The sequence below is a fragment of the Chroicocephalus ridibundus genome, chromosome 6 (assembly GCF_963924245.1).
Source record: "Chroicocephalus ridibundus chromosome 6, bChrRid1.1, whole genome shotgun sequence".
NCBI classification, from domain to species: Eukaryota; Metazoa; Chordata; class Aves; order Charadriiformes; family Laridae; genus Chroicocephalus; species Chroicocephalus ridibundus.
This window is the reverse complement of record NC_086289.1, coordinates 24,193,652-24,214,598: the sequence shown is the minus strand read 5'-3', so window position 1 is coordinate 24,214,598 and position 20,947 is coordinate 24,193,652. Positions and strand designations below refer to the sequence as shown.

The window sequence follows — 20,947 nt, the reverse complement described above, 5'->3', positions numbered from 1 at the left end:
CGCCCGCCCGGCTGGTTCTAGCGCCCGCTGGCAGCCCCCGTCCCCTGCCCGCCGCCCAGGCCGAGGGGCGCCGAGGGGCGGTGGGAGGCCGGGCGCGGCGGCGGGGCCGGCAGGGCTGGGGCGGTGGTGGGGCGCCCGTTATTCGCCGCTCAGCGCAGGCAGCGCCCCGGCCGCCCGCGCCTCCGCCGGGGGGCGGCCCCGCGCGCTGCCGGGCCTCGCCGCCATCTTGGCCGCTGCCCCGGGAGCGGGACGGGCCGAGCCGGGCCGGGGCGAGCGGGCCGCAGCGGGCCGGGGGAGGTATGTGGGGCCGGGTGGGGGTGCCCGGGCCGCTGAGGGAGGCTTCACCGGGGGGCGTTGGTTTCCGTGACCGGGGGAAGTGGCGGGGCGGGCCTGGGAGGCAGCCGCGGGATCTCACCGGCAGGCGCCGGTGTCCGGCGGCCTCGTAGGCAGCCGCCGGCAGCTCAGGGTGTCCGGAGTCGGAGTGGGGGGACATCCCATCCCGGGCGGCAGCGGGAAGCTGCCCCGACCATCCCAGACTTCCCACTTTACCTGCGTCCATTTCTGTTGGTCGGTGCCCATTTAAATACTAAATTATTCCCGTGTTTGAATAAAAAAACCACCCCGTTTTTCTGGGCTTTGGTGCGCCTGCAGGACAGCAGGGCGTGTGCTGGAGCCAAGGCCCGGCTGTGGGCCTGTGGGGCCCCGGCCTACCCGGCGCCCTCCGCCCCTCAGCCCCAGCCCCGCGGAGGGAGGGGGTCTATCTTGGGTCACTCTTGACACGATAAGGAGTGATGAGAAGGCGGGATTATTCGCAGGGAGGTAATTAATTTATCTGTTACGGGAGATGGGCCCGCAGGAGGGGTGGTGCAGGAACTGTATGTTCAGGGCTCTGTGGCAAACCTGCAGGCAAGCCGCGGGTGGGGGCTGCAGGGAGGGGTCGCGCCCGGCCCTCCTCAGTCTTTCTTCGGCAGCATTGCTGCAAACATGGTGGTTCTGGTCATGCTTAATTAGCCAGGGACCCTGTGAGCGTAGATTCGCATAATACGCACTGGAAATTAATCCGTTATCATCCACCACTGTGCGTTGCACATCGCTTCTGCTCTGTTCGCTTCCCAAGAGGGTAATTGAGTGGAGGTTGTCCCTTCTTTTCTTTTGTTTCAGTGTTAATCTTCGAAGTAGCAGTGCGCTTAGTGTCTTTTCAGTATGATGAATGATTTGTACCCATTAGATAGTGATCAAACTGGAGGAATAGCTTCACTGTTAAGTGTAGCTATTGTATAAACAACTAGGCAAAAAAATCATACTTGAATAACGAAAATTCATGTTCATAGAAGGCAGACTGCAGTATAGGAGAGGAAAATCTATTTGCAAGTAAATTAAATTGCTTGTGCAAGAGATAAAATGATGGAAGCAATGTTTTACAAAAGAACTGACTATGCCAGGCATGAGAATGATTCAGCTGGCAGTTCCTGGCATGTTTGAACAGTACATAGCTTCTCACTTATTTAAAAAAAATCTCAGTAGTATTTCACTGTAAATGTCTAGGATTTAATCTATGGTATGTTGGGTGCTAACTCAAAAACACAAGAAAACCTGGTTTTGAAAAAAAAATAAAAAATGGGACAAGCAGATTCTTTCCCGTCTGTGTGCACATACCTGAAAATGCACATACCTTGCAGATGGCAAATTAAACATTAAGACCGTTCCATGCCCTCTAGTGCTTAATTTTGCTGTCTTTGTCCAGAAATGAAACTTCCTGTTGTGCAAAATTGCACCAGCTAAGTCCCAGTTACTCTTCAAACAAAGCTCTCCTTACAAGCAGTTCTGCGTTAAGAATCTTAAATAGAAACCTTGCCATGAGGATTCATGAAAGAGAAATCGAAGTTCTTGAGGTAGAGAGGTCTGAACAGCAGGTGACAAGCTGTACTTCACAGCTGTATTAATGGGAAGAAACCAAATAAAACCTTTTCAGAATGTTGAGTTCCTTCCTCTTATTTCCCTTGTATTTTCACCCTACTTATTTCCTATTTAGGTTTCAAAACTTAGTTAATACATGGAAAACAAGTGATACCTTATTTACGCTTATTCAACATAGCGCCTGAGAGGCTGCTTTTTAATGGGAACTTCTTGAAAGATTCTTTTAAGATTCCTTATTCTGGAGCCTGATTTTACTCTGTAGGATGTGAGAATTAAAGAGTGCCACCGTGCTCTCTTCTCATGGAAGAGAAGAGAGGTAAAAATGGTTATAAGCCCTCTTTCTACCATCTGCATTTTGGACTAGTTGTGGCAGAGAGCACACACATTAGTAAGAGCTGTCATTTACAGCAGGGTTCCAGTGATACTTGTTGGCTCTGTTCTAGTATTTCAGTAGTGCGTGGCTCTTTGGCACTGAGCTTGTCCTTTCTTGAACCTCAAGTGCCTCTTAAAATAGAGCTTGTAAAAAAGAGCTGGTAGCACTGTTGCTCTGGCCCATCAGACTTACTGGAACAGTGAATTGGGAGAGCACGATAGACATCTTCCCAAAGAACTACTGAGACAAGGCTTTTCTATTCTATGACTGAATCCTGCTGCCTTGGCTCTTCAGAGTGCTCAGTGGTTTGGCTGGAATATGAGCCTAATTGTCAGTCTGCTCCTGAAAATCCGGTAAATGCCTGACAAGATATTCACCTTACCTGTGTCCATTTGGTCCTCCCTATCTATTCAGTATTGCTTTCAGAGAGTGAATTTGTGTTAGAAATGTTCCATTTTCATGTAAAAATGTAGTTTTAGCAATGAATTTTTAATTGGTTCGGTGTGGTTTTTTTTCTAAGAAACTCTTACCTTTTCAGCTTTTACAGTGAAGCTTTTTGTTCTTGCCGGTCCCAAAGGGAACTGCAGTTATTCCGGATCTAATATTGTTTGATTATTCAGGATCTAATATTGTTCTGTTGGCAAGAGATGGAACTATCTTGCCAGCAATTAGAAGATTTATACTCAAACCAAATTGAACAGAGGCACCATGCAAATGTATTATTGGAAAGCTCATCAGTCAGTAGCTGAAATGCCGCACAAATTCTTATGCAGGCTGTGGTTGTTATTGGTAAAAGCATGGAGGAAGTTGGAAATTTTGTTATGGATACCAAACCAGTGTTTAAGACAACTTCAGAGTATTCTCAGAAGACTACTTCCTTTTAAAAACAATTCCGGAAAGTTACTAACAGTGCTTTGAATGAGAGTAAAGATAAATAAATGTATACTGAGCATCTGGGAAGCGGAGCGTTTAGTCTTTAATAGGGATGATCTTGCTGATAAAATATGCATTTGAGTAAGCGTACAGATGTCATGGTGTTAAGTTAGAGTTGGTTTGATTCTGGGATTTTTGCTTGACTAACAGAGATGGACACCAGGCAGTTCTTAAGAAGGGTTGCAAAAATGTTTTTACTTTAATGGGGAGATACCTAAGCTGTGAACATTTTATAAATTAAAAGATTCATGACACTTGAGCAGTAGCAGTAAGATACACTGTGATATGATGGGAGCCTTACAAAAACTGTGAAATTACAGAACATTAATATTTTAGTAAGATCTGTGGCTTTGAGATGTATCAGTTTGAATCACAGCTTCCAATGTTGTGTCAGGGTTGGTCCAGGCAGTTAAACGTATGTTCAGAGCTGCCATGTTGGCCGTCTTGAAAATGTCATTCATTTATATAACTGGACTTCATTCAGTTTATTGTTTTAAGGGCCGAAGAATGGGCTTGGGGAGGTGAGGAGCAAAGGTTGTCTTTCACGTGTTTGTGACACATCTTGAATTTATAGGAAAAAGCTAAACTGCCCACAAGCTGGTTGCAACAAAAATACTGGCTTTAAAATAGAAATAGAACTGCCTATCTTAGCTTATTTGTTTCTCCAGATTACTTTAAGCATTTGATTACTTTCCATTCACTTCTCACTAGAAGTTCATTTCCACAAATACATAACAGAGGCTCAGCCAGTCCATCCCCACTAATCCTTCCACCCTTCAGAGCAGCTATGCCAAATGCAGGGAACATGGAAGCTGTGGAATATTTTCCCAGTGACGGTCCCATTTTGAGCTGTTTCAGTAATTATTACTAGCTCTAAAGGGCATTGCAGAGGTCAGTGATGAATTCCTCGCTTCCTGGTTTTCAGAGATTTGACTGTAACTCAGCTCAGTGTTATGGAAAAGCAGCTGGTAACAGTATTTTGGCATTAATTACATTTTAGAGTACTTAATTGTAGCTAAGGACAGGCACATGCAATCAGTCTTTTTCCCATGCTCACAGCCTCTCCCTCTTGCCAAGGAGCTCCACTTTTGTCTTGTGAGCCTGCTGTGAGTTCTGTCCAGATGTTTCTCTGCCAAAAGATTGAAAAAACAGTAGCATTGCAAAATCCAGATTTAGTCAAAAGAAAAGATACAGACTTGGAAACAGCATATAGAAGGCGCCTTAGTTAAAATATTTAGTTCTTCTGTACAGACTTCAGATTCTGGTAGGATGGAAATGACTGCAAAGAATCGTGTGGAGTTTCGTATGTCACGCAAAGGATGGGGACTCTGTGAGAAGAAGCTGCAAAACCTCTGCTGGGCTGCTTGCTGCTGCAGTGCCTGTAAGATGCCTTTCAGTCAGGCAGTAGTATGGAAGGCTATCAGCCTACTAAAAATGAGCTAGAATGGCTTGCTCTGGACTAAAGATGCAAATAATAATCCACGTACGTCATCTCTCTGCTTCATAGGTAGGCCTAAAAGCAGAGAGATGGGAGGCGTGTCCTTTTGAAATAATCATAGAAGCACACCTTCAGTATTTTACATAGATGCTGCCATCTCAAAGCGATGTATGTGTACGCTGCTGCACAGGTACTCTCATGATTCTTAAATTTTTGTGGCTGTGCTTTTGCTACTGTTTTTTTAAACTTACAAACTTTGATTCAAGACCTTTTACCCTTGAAGTGTTGCAGCTCTTAACATGCTTTGCTGTTTGGCCACAAGTATTAACTTGACCTTTTGGTGTGAGGAATCTTACTGTTACTAGATTGATTTCTTATGTTCAGCACTTTTTATTCTTTTTCTCTTTGCAAATCTGGTGTTCTTCTGAAACAGAAGAAGGTAGGGTACTGAGAAATGAATTTAGGGATGTCTCTGTGTCTGAATTGAAATCTAGCACTCAAAAAATAGAGTAGCTGGGAAATCTTCCATTTTGGGAGAACTGTAAGTAATTTTTGTTAAATAATAGCTTGCGTAAGGTATTTTTGTGGTAGCACCAGTTGTAAGATATCCGACATGAAATACATCTTTAATTGGCTGGTGCCAGTCGTTTGACAGTGTGTGGGATAAAGCAAATGACTTAGTCTCTTGTATAATAGACTGATGTCCCTGCTGCTATAAGAGCTTCTTTACTATAGTCAACACTGGCAAAGGGAAGCCTCCAAACTGAGCTGCCCATTGACTGATAGGGCAGGGCTTGTCCCCGCACGTCTGCCTGCTCTCTGTTGAAGCTGCAAGAAAAGAGCTTCGATTTTCCAGAGCACTTCAAATTACCAGCAAATTAGTTTACTGCTAAAACTTGTGAAGGAGGACAGGAGTATGTGTGGGGTTTTGAAAGAAACTCTTATGCTAAAAGCAAAATAATTATGTATCATGGGAAATCCTGTAATCCCCATCTTCCTACCCAGAAGATAGGGTAGGCAGCTAGGTGGGATTTTACTGCTCAGTTGCCACAGATACTGTAAAGCTATAACCTGCCAAGCGTGGTCCCCTGGATCAGTTTGCTGCTCCAATTCATCACAAGGCCACACAAACGCTCAGATGAACACAGCTGGTACCTGGGCAGCGTGGGGCAGATGAGTCACAGGGGCAGTGGTCCAACACTACCCCCCTTTCTGGCTAGCCTTGCCCTTCCTCAATTCCATATCAAGTTGTGGTCTAATGTCCTAAGCGGAACTTAGGGCAAAAGAAGAGGCCGTGCTAACACAACCATTGTGTGCGCCAGGAGCTTGCTGCTGGCACAGTAGAACAAAGTTGCTGTGTTTAGGTAGCGGTTATGTTGGCCTGCTGCACGGCTGTGCTTGTTAAAAGTGTATCGTGACAAATGCAATCTGATCAATAGAAGCGGTATGAACATTAACAGCAGGACAACTGCTAGGGCTTAAAAACACCCTGTCACACATATCTGATATACTTTGTCAGAGTACAGTCCAAAGCTGCCTGCTGGTTCTCTACAGTGGGCTGTAGATGAAGTCCTCTGGAAAGAGGGTCTTACCAGTGCTGCTTGTACTGAAACTCTCCTATGCAGCTTTGTGTGCATTTACTGGGAATTGGGGTTTATATTTGTTAACAGATATGCTATTGTATCCATATTAAAATGTACAGAGAACTATTCTAAGCTTTATAGCTGATCACCTTCATATGTTTGGGCTGCCGTGGTGTGGAACAATACTGACATTCAGTGGTTGATTATACTTGCTACCGTTGTGTGACTATCCAGGAGATTTTGGAGGGTTTTAATGTTCAGCGTTGGCTAAATTCAGAACATGTTTAGTTAAACTGGATTAAAGCAATTGTGTCAAGGCTTCTTGATGAAAATGCTGTTCTTACAGTATTAAAATTGTCAGTTTTTTTAACAAACTAAATTAGAGATTAATTTGGTCCGTGACAGATAGAGTAGAAACATGCAATAACGCTTTGTAGCTTTGTTTCTTTTCCCACTCTTAAGCAAATTTGGCAATCACAATTTCCAAAAGAACTTCCTCTTATATATGGTATTAGCTTAGTTGGATTTTTCTGTCCACATTTTGACTATTGGTCTTTTTGTGTCTACCACCAAAGAGAGTGTGCTCTTAGCGGGAGGTGCCTAAGACCTGGCAAGGCCCCAGTTAAGATGAGCACGTTGCCGTCATGCATGTGAAGGAGCAGCTGGAGTTTAGAATTTGAAAAGCTGGATCTTGGCTCCCTTCCCACATCTGCTGTAAATGTTACATGCATATAATGTTACATGTATATAGCATGGTAAAGACCTTCTTTAGTGGTCCTTTTTCACCTTCTCTGGTGAGCTTTGGAAGACATATTTTTGTTTTGTTGAGACCTGCAGAGCCAGACCATTTTTCAGTGTTACGAGTGTGTTGGGAGGTCAGCCTAGTGCTCTGGGCAGTTTAGATTCAGACACAGCAACAAGAGTTCACTCTGGATGAAGTGCTTATTCCAGCATTTTGGAATGAGGCTTAATCATACAGTGTTTAGACTCCTTAATATCTCTGCGGGACCGGACCATTTACATCTAGATGCTTCTGTGCCATCTTCACATTTGTGTGCCAGAGTCAACATTAGCAAAGGAGAAAATTTTATCACCATTTTTTGGCATGATCTTGGCCAAACATGCTAAGATTAATGAAAACTATGATAGGTTTTTGGTAGATGTGTTTGGCTTCTCTTGGACATACAGAGTTGATGGTGGTCTTCCTGTTTCAAGGTGCGGATGCCCAGTAACTGTTTGAGCTCTTTCCAGTCATGTTTGAATTCCTCCACAGGCTAAATAAACTTTTATTCAGGATATCTCCACTGCTGTCATCTGCCCATTTCTACCACCTCCTCTGCACCAGCTGTAGAACTCTATGGCAGTGATAGCTTGGATCAGGAAGCTGATCTAACCAGAAACTCCTTTTTCTGGGTCAATTTATGGCTGGACCAGTTTCCTGATATAGGTAATTACAGAGCCACAGACCTGCTCAAATCAATACCTGGAGGGCAAAAGGGATGAAGAGCCAGTGGCAGCTGCTTCAACTATAGAATGAATTTATGCAGGATATAAGTACAAGATTAACTTCACCACGAGGACCCAGTGCTTAAGTTACAGTTTGTTTGTTTTGTTTTCTAAGCCTGAGTTTCAACTTGGACCTTATTTTTGTTAGAGGATGGTTATGCTGCAGGTCAGCCAAAGCATTATATCTGTCTGATGTAAAGGCTGAAGGGATAAACTGAAGTCTGATAGCATTAGTCTCTTTTGTAGATGTGGAGAAAATAGTTTGTTCATTTGAATCAACAACTTAGTTCACTTATTATCTCAGTTGAGAAATAGACTGAGAACTATTTTTAAAAAAAGGCAGATAAGCTTCTTGTCCCATGAATAAAATGAAGGATTAGTGGCTGAGACATGTTATTTGTAAATCTTTAAAGATATAAGAAAAAAGCTACATTCCTTATCTGCAGTTCATACTCCCTTTTTTCATAAGTGAGTTAGTTTTTAAGTGTAAAACATTTTATGTAAACATATTTCATGCGTGTCAAGCACATTTGAGGCAATTTTATTCATTAAACCAGATTTAAACTCCTGGTTTTGTGTACTTTTAATGAATTCCAGCCCTTTATCCAAGTGCAGCTTGGCATAGATCATAAGTAAAAGACTAATCAGCCGGCAAATAAACACTTTTCTAGTTCAATAGCTGAAAGCTGACAAGCTAAAGAGCTGTATCTTTAAGATAGCGCAATTCTTAGTTACGTGTGTAAATGTCATGCAAACTCCTCTGCCATAGGAAACTTTAAGTTACCCTTACACGTTGCCAAACATGTTTAAGTGAGTGCCAACTCATGAGAGTCAGCTTTTCTTTAAGAAATAAATACCAAATAGGGATGAAAGTGGAAATCAAGGCTACTAGCTTCTTGCTTACATTGTGATATATGTTAGCGACTTAATCCACTATGAAATACTTTGTGGGGGACCATTCCTCTAAATAAAGAAAACGCAATTTAAAGAAAAGCAGCAAAGCAGATCTTTTTCTTAAATTCACAGTGCGTGTTAATAAAGAATAACCATTGTAAGAAGGAGAATCTGGGAGAAGAAATAATGTCAATCCTCATATCCTTTTGTTTATTTTAACTTCTTTGAATGTGTTTCCAACAGAAAATGATCCACAGCCTGTTTCTCATAAACTGTTCTGGTGATATATTCTTGGAGAAGCACTGGAAGAGCGTTGTGAGCCAGTCTGTGTGTGATTATTTCTTTGAAGCTCAGGAGAAAGCAATCGATGTTGAGAATGTGCCTCCTGTCATCTCAACGCCACATCACTACCTCATCAGCATCTATCGGGATAAAATTTTCTTCGTGTCTGTCATACAGACAGAAGTGCCACCACTCTTTGTAATTGAATTTCTACACCGAGTAGCAGATACTTTCCAGGTGTGTCACCATTAAATAATTTAAAAATTGAAATAATTCCAAGGGAATTTTTGAATAAACTTCTTTTAAGGAAAGGTACTAAATCCTTCTGTCAATGACTTTCCCCTTTGCAATTTTTATGTCAAATACTGATTTATAGACTACAAAGGAAAAGAAGGTATATTTTGTGTATTCATTTGATTTATAGATACCACTGCATATGCACTAAAACCCAGGTGCCATTTTGTAAATGCTGTCTTTTTTCTGTAAGCCTTTGTACTGTTCATGTTACATAGATGAACAAGAAGGAACATGCAGTCATGAAGGTCTGTAGGGAGAGCAGAGAGATGCGAAGCATGAGTCGGTTTTCAACCTATGTCACAGATACTGTAAATAAAGGAGCCTCTGTGAAGACTGGGCATTGCCAAAAGATAATCTCCTTATTTTACAAGAGTCCTCTAACTGAAAATGTGTTAATGTTCACAAGTGGGAGAACCTTTGGGATATATCTACTAGTAAACCAGATTACAATAATTTCACTGTTCATGTTGTCTTTATTTCTGATTAGATGTAACCTTAACATATGATGCAATAAGATTATAGAAGTAGCTAGTCAGTTTAGGCTCTAAAATTCCTTGATGTATTGGAGGGTTTCTGTAAGCGAAAAACACAAACTTTTGCAAAGCATTTTAACAGGAATAAAAATCCTCTCCTTTGTAATCTCTGATTTGTTTAGGATTACTTCGGTGAATGTTCTGAGACTGCAATTAAGGACAATGTAGTTATTGTGTATGAACTTCTAGAAGAAATGTTAGACAACGGCTTTCCTTTGGCAACAGAATCTAACATATTGAAGGAGCTGATTAAGCCTCCCACAATTTTGCGCTCCGTTGTCAACTCCATCACAGGTATGAAAATAAATAATTTTCAGCAGTGACTGGCTGCTTAAAAACAAAGTCCCATCATGCTTTATAGCTAAAAGATAATATCATATTGGTGTGAACCTGTAAGGCGAGGCCACTGTCCTGCCACTTCTCACAAGAGTTGAGTAAAAGCAACTTCCTCCTTGTTTGCAGTTTTTGCCTAGCCCCTTTGATATCCCCAGTGTCACTCTCTGGTCCAGCCACAGCTGCCGAAGTCCCTCAGGAATAGCAGTTCCCAGCACAGACAGCACATACTGGAAACAGGTGCTCTGGGATTGGTACAGAGCTAGCCCCAAGCCTTGAATAACTCGGGGGCATTGGAGAAGGTTATGCATATTGTAAGAAATCATTATAGAAGGATATATAACAGATATCTAATAAATCTTTGCCGACTGGGAATGGGTAGCATGAAAGGAAGCAAATAGCCTGTCCTCAGCCTCCTCTCCGCCCCCACCACCAACCACCCACATCCATCAGGCTGTTGTGAATGGGTATGCCTTGCACTGACAGAGCCAAATGTCTGTCAGCTGAGCTGGTGGAATCTGCTTGTGTGGCAGGTGGGTGCAAGGGAGGTAGGCCATGAGGCGTCACGTGGTGTCTCGGAGATATGTGAGATGTTCCCCTGTACATCGTGTTAGAGAAGGGTAGTAGGCAGGCTGCAGGGCCGCACAGGTGGTGCTCAGAGGGGCTGGTCTTTGGGGTAGCATATGTAATTTAATCTTTGAGTATAAATCTCATCAGTTTTAATTTCTGTTAGGTTTTGGTTATTCTGTTTTTCTTAAATATGGTTTTCGATGGTAGTAGTTATACTTAAGAAAAATATCTATGACATCAATGGACTAGATGCACCACTGTAAGGGGAACTAAGACTCCTGAAGCCAAGGGTTGCACCATCAAATCCTCTTGCTTTATCTAAAGCCTTATTAGAATTCCCTAGGAGCCTAAAGCGCCTGCCCAGGGCTGCCTGCATCTTGTCGCTGTCGACAGCTCGGCACTGAGCAGGAGGGAAACGGGGACCTGAGAGCTCTCCCCGCCTACCTGGCCTGGCAGCCCAGCCCGCCTAGCGCTGCTGCACCCTGCAAGGCTGCTGAGGGACACGAGGGACGGATGCAGCAACCGCTCCCTTTCAGAGATGCAGTAGGAGTGAGGAAATGGTTGCAGCCCCCTCCCCCGTGTGTTATAACACTGAGGTGGACATTACAGAGGGGTTTTTCTGTGCGAATTATTTTACTAGCTCAAAAGAATGAAGATTTCTGTTTTCTGCCTTCTAGGAGAGGGCCTACTCAGAAGGTTGTACAGAAATGATAACTGCTGGCCACCAGCCTCTCAGTGAAGCTGTCTCACACTGCAGGATACACTGCCACATTTGTTGTGCTCAAGGGCACAAGCAGGCATGAGCTGTGGCCCTATCCTCCGACCTACTTCTAGCAGAGGGAGTTGTTTCTGCTGTACTGGGATTCCAAGTCCTAAGCCCCAGAAGTGAAAAGATTTATTTATTTTTCTTCCTTTTTAAAGAGTCATCAGTTTACTTTATAACTAGGTAGCTCAGGAAGCCCTTTTCTCACACCAGTAAGGACCAGTAGCCAAGGGTGACAGCAAGGCAAGCGGGGGCAGTGACATCACTGTTAAGGACCCCAGAAGCTGAGCCAACAGGTCAGGGTCAGGATTGGGATCAGATGATAACAGGGTCATCTACAGCTCAGTGATTGCCAGGAAAGTCCATCATGATGAGACAGGTCAAGCCAGAAAGTCAAGTCTGTGGGGCGGGCTCTGGATCGATGTGGCACATAGTCAGGCATAGATGTGGCTGGCGTGTTGCTGCAAGGTGGCTCAGATGGGCGCCAAGGGTGAGAGCCTCAGCCTAACAACACCTCCCAAGCAAAGAGAGTGGGAGCCCTCCCTAAGGCTTCTCCCAGGTATTTCTTCATAACAACTCATGAATAAATCAGCCTTCAAGTCAGCCAGCTAAAAGTCTTAGGAGAAGGCGGAAGCGTGCTTAAGGCCCTCACAAGGGCCTTAATTGTCTTGAATTGTAGTGTTGAAATCCCGTGCAGGATCTAGCCCCACATCTACTCCCACTCAGACCTCCTGCTGACTTGAGCCTTGTATTTTGCTGCGCAAAGTATAGTCTGAAAGCCGTAAGTCTGGACACATCCTTAAAGTGCATTCACATCACCTAATGAATGAAATTTTCGCAGTCCAGCTTCTAGTCTGCAGTTCCTGGGAGCAAACCTTACTTTGATTCTTAAATTTGAACAATTCCTCTTGTAATTAATTACTGATTTTGAGTTCCTTTTCATTTTTAAGGCAGTAGTAATGTGGGTGACACACTTCCCACTGGACAGTTGTCCAACATTCCTTGGCGAAGAGCAGGGGTAAAATATACAAACAATGAAGCTTATTTTGATGTCATTGAAGAAATTGATGCGATTATAGACAAATCAGGTAAGATGCCTTGCAAACTCATTTTTGTTTGTTGAATGTGTTTATGTTTAGCTGCTGATGTTTAGAGAGAATACAGTCCAAATGCTTTTTTGCGTGTGTTTTATATACATGAATCTATATCTTAAATAGAAATGTACAATTTAAAATGGCACACCCAAATGTATTTCTTCAGTTTGTCTTAAAATAGCAATATGCTCGAGGCTGCTTCAAGAACATCCACAAGAAATACTCTGTACTTAGCTGTGTTTTATTTGTATGTTGATTATCTCTTAAGAGATATAAACGGAAAAAAAATAGTTGAAGTTTTAAATGTGATGAGAAAATTATCTTCCGTTGTTCCTGCCAACAATTTACTTAGTTCTTGTAGGCCCTCAAAGGAGGAAGACAAAAGCTTTCATTAGCTTTCGTCTCATAGCAAGACAAAACTTGGTGCAAAATAGCTGGACAGTATTGTTTTCCTTATATATAAACTGGAGCCAGATATGAAGCATAATACTACTCCTTTCTTTTCTGTAAATGAAACGTGGTATCTTCAAATACAAAAATTTTTAGTCTGAGATTTAACTTTGAGGAGGAATCTGATAACTTTTGTGTAAATATTGCCAATGCCAAGAAGTAGAACAAAATGACCCAAAAAGAAAACTGTTACGCTGTGGACAGGAGCCTGCTGTTTTCTTCATTATTGTAGCCGTCAGTTACTAAAGCTGAAGACTGCATTTTGTGGTGGTATGGGGCAGGGACCAAATCTCTGATTTCTTCATTTAATGCTGCTGTTGTGGCAGTAGTCAATGTTGTTTTGGTTCCGTACAGCAATTCAACAAATGCTTTGGCCACCATTGAACTGGATAGTCACAAATACCTATTATGTAACTCTTAGTCTTGCTGTCTTGAAACTAAAAGAAGGCGGCAGTCACAGTCAGAACACCCTGATGGCTGTGTTGCTTTCCTAGCTCAATAGGATTCTCAAGAGTAGTATGAGTGCTTAGTCTGAGGAGTTATAATCAAGACCATGTTTATATGTCTGTATGTATCTCAAGCCCAGTCAGTGTCCAGCGAGTGTTTAAATTTCCTACTGAGGATCCACTGCAGTAGTTATAGCTGCTCGTTTCTGCTCTGATCCCTCAGGGACTAGCAATGCAAGAATCTTTCTTTCCTAACCTTCGCTAGGACTAAGCAGCAGATAAGGTTGCTCCCCTACAATAGGGATGTTCTCTTGTTCCATAGGGATGTGAGACTTCTTTCATCTGAAACAGGATCCCTTCTTTTCAGGCAAAGTATTAACCCACAGTTTCTCCCTCCCCTTGACAAGATCAACAATAGTTTTTACATATCTTCTAAAATAACCTTTGCTTGTAGAGCTAATTGGTCCAGAGTCCTGCTCGTGCCTTTCTGTCCTTATAGGGCATTTAAGGAAATGAGCCTTTCCTGAGTAAAATGCTTGGTATTCTTGCTTCGGGTGTTTTGGGGTTTTTTGCTCTATGTTTATTTAACATGTAGATAGATATGTAATCCCACCATTAAACAAGCCTGTGAAAGCCAAGGTTATCTGGAGCTTTATAGCAAAAACTTACTGTATTTTGACGTGCTTCAACTTCCCCGCACCACTACACAACTTGCTAGTTTTCTGGAGGCAGGGGACAGGGATGAAAAAAAGGAAGATTCAGAGCTTGCATGTTCTGAAAATGTTCAAGCACATCCAGTACAAGTTCGGTGTAACAGCTGGCACAAGTATAATTAGCCGATTTGGGACACGCTGTTTGCTCTGGTTCATGTATTTTAGCAAGCTGCCCAAGCCACAGGTAACTGGAATGACCGACCTTTCCTATCTGTGCTTGGCGTGTTCTTGAGTGTTGTGTAAATGTCATCTGTGCCCTGTAGCTGCACTTCGCAATGTTTGTTAGGCCCTTGATAATAATGTTAAGTGTCTTTTTTTTTTTTTCCCCCTGCAGGTTCCACAGTCTTTGCAGAAATTCAAGGTGTTATTGATTCGTGTATTAAGCTCTCAGGAATGCCAGATCTTTCTCTTTCTTTCATGGTAAATTTAGCATATATTTGGGAATCTTAATTGCTCTAGATTTATTTTTTTTAAATGATCAGAGTTAAACAATTTTAAGAGTGCAATCACTACTTCATGTGTTATACATACAAAAAATAACAAGTTTTGCAATTATATTGTAGAAGTTGCTGCATTGCTCACTAGTTGGAATGGCTTTTGTCTGTACATAAAAATACACTCAGAGGAACTGCTGTACCAGGTCAGACCAGGAATCCATCTAGCTCAGTAACGTGTCTCAGATAATGGCTAGGAACGATACTTAGAGTCTAAGAAATAGGAATTGTGTGGAGTTCAGTAGCTAGTTCAAACTGCTGAGACTTGATGAGATTTCACTTACCACTTTGCCACTACTTACAGAACCCACGGCTGCTGGATGACGTGAGCTTCCATCCATGTATTCGGTTCAAACGCTGGGAGTCTGAGAGAGTCCTTTCGTTTATTCCTCCCGATGGGAATTTCAGATTGATCTCCTACCGTGTCAGTTCTCAGAAGTACGTTTCCATTTAGACACACTAGTTCTTCAGATATACCATCTACCACTTTCCGTCTGAGTAACTACCAGTTCCTCCTTGTTGTGGGGGGAGTCTGCATTGTTGCTGAAGTGCACGTTCTCAGGTTTTGTCTAATGTGTTGCAAACAAGAAAACAGTTTTTCGGTGAGCTGCTGGTACTCAGCAATCATTTTTCAGTGGGATAAACCACACATGACAGTGATACTGGGCTATTCATTCCTGGTTGTCATTGTTGCTGCTAGCTGCTTTGTGGCTAAGTCTCTGTAGACATAGAGGACTCTGATCTTCACACAGAGAATAAAGCAAAAAAAGTCTAAACTGTAGGTATTTGCAAACTAAGTCTGATTTGACTGGTGGCTGTTCTGAGAATTTGCTCAGTGAGATTACTTTAAAAAAAATAAACAGACGAAGGGAAAGAGATTAGGACAAGTGATTTGGAAGAAAATCTTTTTTTCCTGTGTTTCTCTTGTAATAAAATCACTTCAGTGATGATGTTGAAGAACTGAGTATCGCTTTCCCCTTTTGAAACAAACTGGTTCTAACTTGAATACCTGCCAGAAACACAAGAACTATTTATGAGAAAGAGCCTTATTTTCTCGAGCAGAGAAGTAGCCAGGATGTGTTCAGCTACTGTCTTCTCTTTGCAGCTTGGTGGCAATTCCTGTATACGTGAAACACATGATCAGCTTTAAGGAAAATAGTTCTTCGGGAAGATTTGATGTTACAATTGGACCAAAACAGAATATGGGGAAAACAGTCGAAGGAGTTGTCATGACAGTTCACATGCCAAAGGCTGTACTTAATATGAACCTCACTGCTACACAAGGCAGCTATACGTTTGACCCAGTTACTAAAGTAAGTTTTGAGTTTTTATTTATTTAAATATCTAAGATGACATTAGAACAAGCCATACATATTGCAGAGCACTGGAGCAGCGCTCCACACTTAGCAGAAAGCTTTCCCTTCAGCGTTATGTTTATGAATTGAAATCTTCTCTTTAAAACTTACTTTTTCAAACTTAGATACACATCAGTTGTGATTTCTGGTTTTATCAGTCTCCTTTCCCTTCCTTTCCCGCCTCTCTTTTCCCCTGCTTCTTCACCCCCTAATATTTTTCTTTAGTAGGTGCAGCAGTATTTTGCTAGTGGTTTCAGCTATGGTATATTTTGCAGGCTTATGTCCTTTAAAACATACTTACCTGGAGAAAAGGCAGTAGACCTGAAAATAGGTAGCCAGAAAAACAGGGAGCAAGAGATGAGGAAAAAAAACCTCTTCCAAAAGATCTGCCTGAAGCCACGCAGGAAGGAAAACAAAGGGTCTGAAAAACTGTATCGTGGGAGTCCTGCTTTCTTGCTTCTGAGTTGGGGTTTGAGATCTAAAGTTCTTGAAGCTTTTTAGTACCCAGGAACCATTTCACTGAAATGCCGCTGAGCCAAACCATTCTGCTGGCTCTAACACCCTGCTCTGAGCTTTCTGCTGCCCTTGGAATATCTCAGTCAGCAACTGATTTGAATTGTAAGTGAGAGCTCTCCAAGTAACATTTTGTTTCAAGAAGAACCGACCATGATCTTTTAAAAACAAAAACACTTGAAGTCTCCTTTCCTCTCTACAGAAATAAATTATACTGTGTTTTTACCAAGAGTTGGGATAACTAGGTGGGTTGTAACTGCAGAAGTTTGTAGAAGTAGGGAGAACTGAGGTTTTTCTGCCTTTATCAACAATTTTAAATTTATGATAAGAACAAAAAAAAAAAACCCACGCCTCTTGTTAGTGAGCAAAGGGTCAGCTTGGTTCCACGTACCTTCTTTAAAGTGTAAGAATCAATGGGAAACCAGTGACCCTTAGAAAAGTTACTCTAGCGTAAACATCTCCTCTTGCCAAGTGCCTTGCTCCTGCCCTCCTCATTCGCACATTTAAGTTTCTGCGACCTTTGTGCTGGTTACCTTCCGTGCTTCGTGGATCTAGCTGACCTAATTAGACAACAGGAACAATCACCATTACTAAGGGAACAAGGTGTATTAAGTGCACAGACCAAGTAAGGAATGCTGACAGGGCAAAGGAAATGCTGGGAAAGAAAAGACACCATACCTGCGGGCGCCCTAACCGTGCCATCTCCCAGCCAGTGGGGTCATTCTCAGGGCTACCAGGCTACTTTCTGTACCCAGCCCGCCAACTAAAAGCTTGACGTGAACTTGACCTCAGAGGTTGTTTCCTAGAAAGCTACTGCTACTATTCTCTTTCCTGACAAGGTGTTAACATGGGACGTTGGCAAAATTACTCCTCAAAAACTACCAAACCTGAAGGGCATTGTGAACCTGCAGTCTGGAGCCCCCAAGCCAGAGGAGAATCCAAGTTTAAACATCCAGTTTAAGATACAACAGCTTGCTATTTCAGGTAAGTGGGTTGGTGTTACGTGAAATTGATACCCACAGACTGAGTAGCAGTAGGAAATGAAGCGGAAAACTGTTAATCTTTTAATTGGAGCTGCTGATCTGAAGTCAGCTTTGTCCAAAAAGCTAAAGTCTCGTTTACCCAAACCTGACAGTTACCGTTACCGGAAGATGCCCTGGCTATGAATTCCCAATTGTTTTGCTCAGGAAAGATTGTGAGAAGTTTACAGAAGAATGGATTTTTCTTTGTTGACCTGTGCATTAAATATGCAAATTTATCCTTTTAGTGAAGAGTGATGGATGATGCTTTAGCATGCTGCTTTCACCTTGTACCACTGAAGCCCTTTCTGGTGGTCAAAAATCCCATTAATTTTAAAGAATGCCCTTCATATTCTTTCCTTCTGGAGCTGGTTAGTTTTTCATCTTCAGAACAATCTGCAAGTAAAATCAGAATGAAGTCTAGAGGGTAAGTGCGAAAGTAAATTTAAAGCAAACAAGGCCTCAGTCTGCGCACAAATTATGCAAGTTGTCCATGTGTAAAATGCTTCTGTGAGGAAGCTTTGCAGGATTAGGACCCTCACAGAGCACAGACTCCCCTCGGGATAAAAAGAGGATGAGTGAAGACAGTAGAGGAGAATCTGTGGTAGGACACGTAGTATCTTTCTAGGTGGGTGCCAGGCTATGGTCCTTTTGCTTCCTAGACTGCTTTGCTGAATAAGTAATGGTTACTCCTTGTATAAGAACAGAATCCTGCAGTTTCCTTTAAAAACTTGCAATGCACTAGTTTAAATCTAGTGGATCCAATGGCTGGATGCTAAAGGTAGCAGACCTGGGAGAAAGCAGGGGATGACCTGAAACTGTTAGATAATTAATAGCTACTGCCATTCCGCAGTTAACAGCAGGGGGCTTGCTGGTCCTTGAAATTATGACTTTAGAGTGAAAAGAATTCTAGAACTTGTTTGCTTCATCTATGTCCATTCCATCATTATTGGAAATGAGTGCAGTGTACAGGAGCTGTGGAAGATGGACTCTCTCGTTCAGTCGTGCATCCCTTGGGAGGAGGATGTTGGCACGCTGAGCAGAACAGAAAAAAGTTGTTGCCCTCCCAGGGCAGCTACGAGTAAGTGACGAGAATGGTCCGTTCTGCTGTTTCAAACTGGATGAACTTGTGAAAGGAAGGAAAATTATCTTCCTCACCAGTCTTAATGTGCTTCAAGAAAACAGGACTTTTAAGCAGACTGGCATGATTCCTAGCATTCTGCTTTTAACTTTAATACTTGGTTTTGTCTTTCTCAGGACTGAAAGTGAATCGCCTAGACATGTACGGAGAAAAATACAAGCCTTTTAAAGGTGTTAAATATATTACAAAAGCAGGAAAATTCCAAGTCAGGACATGAGAAGATGCTCTACTTCCAAGAGGAAATTCCCCTTAAAAAAAAATACTTGACTGCTTAGTGACTTATGTTGCTATTAATTAGGTGCCAATTAATTAATTAATAGACACTGATTAGTTTGGAATCAAAGCATTTGTGCACAGCAGCTCTTAAAATGAAAGCATAGCTTAGTTTTTCTTAATAAGGTACTTTTTTTCTAATACACCTTCACTCTTTTTTTACTGAGTCGTCGTGCTGGTGAATAGTTTGTTTGATAGAGGTGATCCACAAAACGTCGCAAACACTACACTGCCAGTCAGGTACCAAAGCCCAGAGGCCAAGCACAGGACGAAGGCCAGAGAGCCCATTGGAAAAGTCTTGCGGTGGCACATTTTGCTGCTGCAGCCGCCTGCAGAGAAAACGCAGCTCTTCTCACCGCCAGCTGCAAGCTGGCATTCCACAAAGCATCAACGTCATCCCTCCAGAAATCGAGAGCAGCAGCGAGAGGGGCAGGGGTCCCGCAGGGGCCTGGGACATAGCAAGTGTCACTCCTGAGAAAGAGCTTCTGATGAAGAAAAAAAAAAAAAAGTCCTTGTTGTTTACAAGAAATCGCCTTTCTTAAGAAGCATTTGCCTTAATCAGCTTTCATTTGTGCCATCTGCAGATGAGCTGATAAAAATAACGTTCTGCATTAAATCTGGGAGGTGATTGTTGCTTCAGTAATCCACTTTCTTTCCATTCAATCTCACCATCCTCATTTTTTTTTTAAGAATACAGTTGCAGAGAGTAAGATCTATTTTTTATGTGAAGCCTTTGCTTTGATTTAGATGTTCCACTTGTTCCAAGTGGATGCCACCAGTCTGTGCCATGTGTACATTGGAGCGTAGCTTTTTAGATAGCACAATAGAAGTGTCAAGTGTATTTAACGGTTGTGTGCTTTAATGTTGTGAAATAAAGGGAACTCTACTGCAAATACAGCTTCTCTTGTGCAGTGTTTGCTATTGTAAACTATTCATGATGCTCCTAAGCAGGGGACATCTGATAAATAATTAAATGATGACTATTTGTAACATCTTTGCTGAACTTGATCCCTGTGCAGCTATTTAAAGTTTAGAAAGGGCATTTAGGAGCATGGCAGGTTCACTCCCTTCATTTTTTTTTATTTTTAAGTGGAGGACAATTAATGTTTAGATTATGACATTTCAAAGACACAACAGTGATGATACAAAGCTGACTACAACTTCTCCTTCCACACCAGCATAAACTCGCTATCTCTGCAAAGCGATAGGTGCGCCACAGCACCCCTCAGGCGTCGAACCAGACACGTGGTCAGTACTTGGTAGGCTGAAAAACCCACATTCAGAATGACGGAGGGGTGGGATGCTGAGAATCTTTTGTTTCCCTGACCCCTTCGGCTTACAAATTGATGAATAGGTGCTACCTTTGCAGGAACTGGAGTCATTCAGTAGTCACAATTTCAAGTTTTGGTACAAAGAAATGAGCATATATTTCTCTATTGGTAACTCTGATAATCACTAGGGTAAACTTAGGCCACAACCATTTTGAATTTCTGAAATTACAGTAAGAATAGTGTAGCTAAACCAGCACTTTCAAGAACCAGCACCTGTAAGGAAGTCTTGCATTTGTGTAACCACAACACTGGGTAGTAAAAGCTACCAACCTTCTAGTCTACCTTTGACAACTGGAAAAACATCCATCAATTCATTGCTTATCTCAGAGTTCCGCTCCGCGTTACAGTAAATGGCATCCTTCAGTTAGGGTAATTTTAACAGAATTCTTGCCTTCAGCTGTAACCGGTAACCTCCCCAGGTTAGGTCTGGGTAGCTAGAGCTGCTCTTGGCATTAGCAGCCTGGAAATGCTGCAAGATCTGCTTTCAGAACCGACACCGTTACTGGTGGAGGACATCATGTAGTACCGGACAGGCTCGCCGTAACCCCAGCGCTGCCCTGTGGCACGTTACAGAACGAGCCTTGACAACCTGCTGTAACTCGGGCACCAGCGAAGCACGCACGAAGCTGCTGCCTCTGGAAAAGCTTTGATCCGACCTTGAGAACACACCACACACCACCAGAAGTCACTGTCATC

General features: G+C 42.5%; 1 protein-coding gene across 1 annotated transcript; it reads left to right on the top strand.

Moving 5' to 3' along the window:
- Positions 1 to 5: 5 nt before the first annotated feature.
- AP3M1 (adaptor related protein complex 3 subunit mu 1) lies at positions 6 to 19,817 on the top strand. Its single transcript, XM_063337492.1, has 9 exons — positions 6 to 297; positions 8,888 to 9,163; positions 9,879 to 10,050; positions 12,373 to 12,510; positions 14,460 to 14,545; positions 14,924 to 15,057; positions 15,725 to 15,932; positions 17,327 to 17,471; positions 18,764 to 19,817. Exons 2-9 carry the CDS (start codon positions 8,891 to 8,893, stop codon positions 18,862 to 18,864), a joined length of 1,257 nt encoding a protein of 418 aa, XP_063193562.1. The 5' UTR covers positions 6 to 297; positions 8,888 to 8,890; the 3' UTR covers positions 18,865 to 19,817.
- Positions 19,818 to 20,947: the final 1,130 nt, after the last annotated feature.

What these genes read in the sequence shown, in the direction of transcription:
- AP3M1 (XM_063337492.1), top strand. Translation starts at nt 8,891, where the DNA reads ATGATCCACAGCCTGTTTCTCATAAACTGTTCTGGTGATATATTCTTG. An exon ending in TGCGATTATAGACAAATCAG is followed by an intron (nt 12,511 to 14,459) that starts GTAAGATGCCTT and finishes TTCCCCCTGCAG; the next exon opens with GTTCCACAGTCTTTGCAGAA. An exon ending in ATCTTTCTCTTTCTTTCATG is followed by an intron (nt 14,546 to 14,923) that starts GTAAATTTAGCA and finishes CACTACTTACAG; the next exon opens with AACCCACGGCTGCTGGATGA.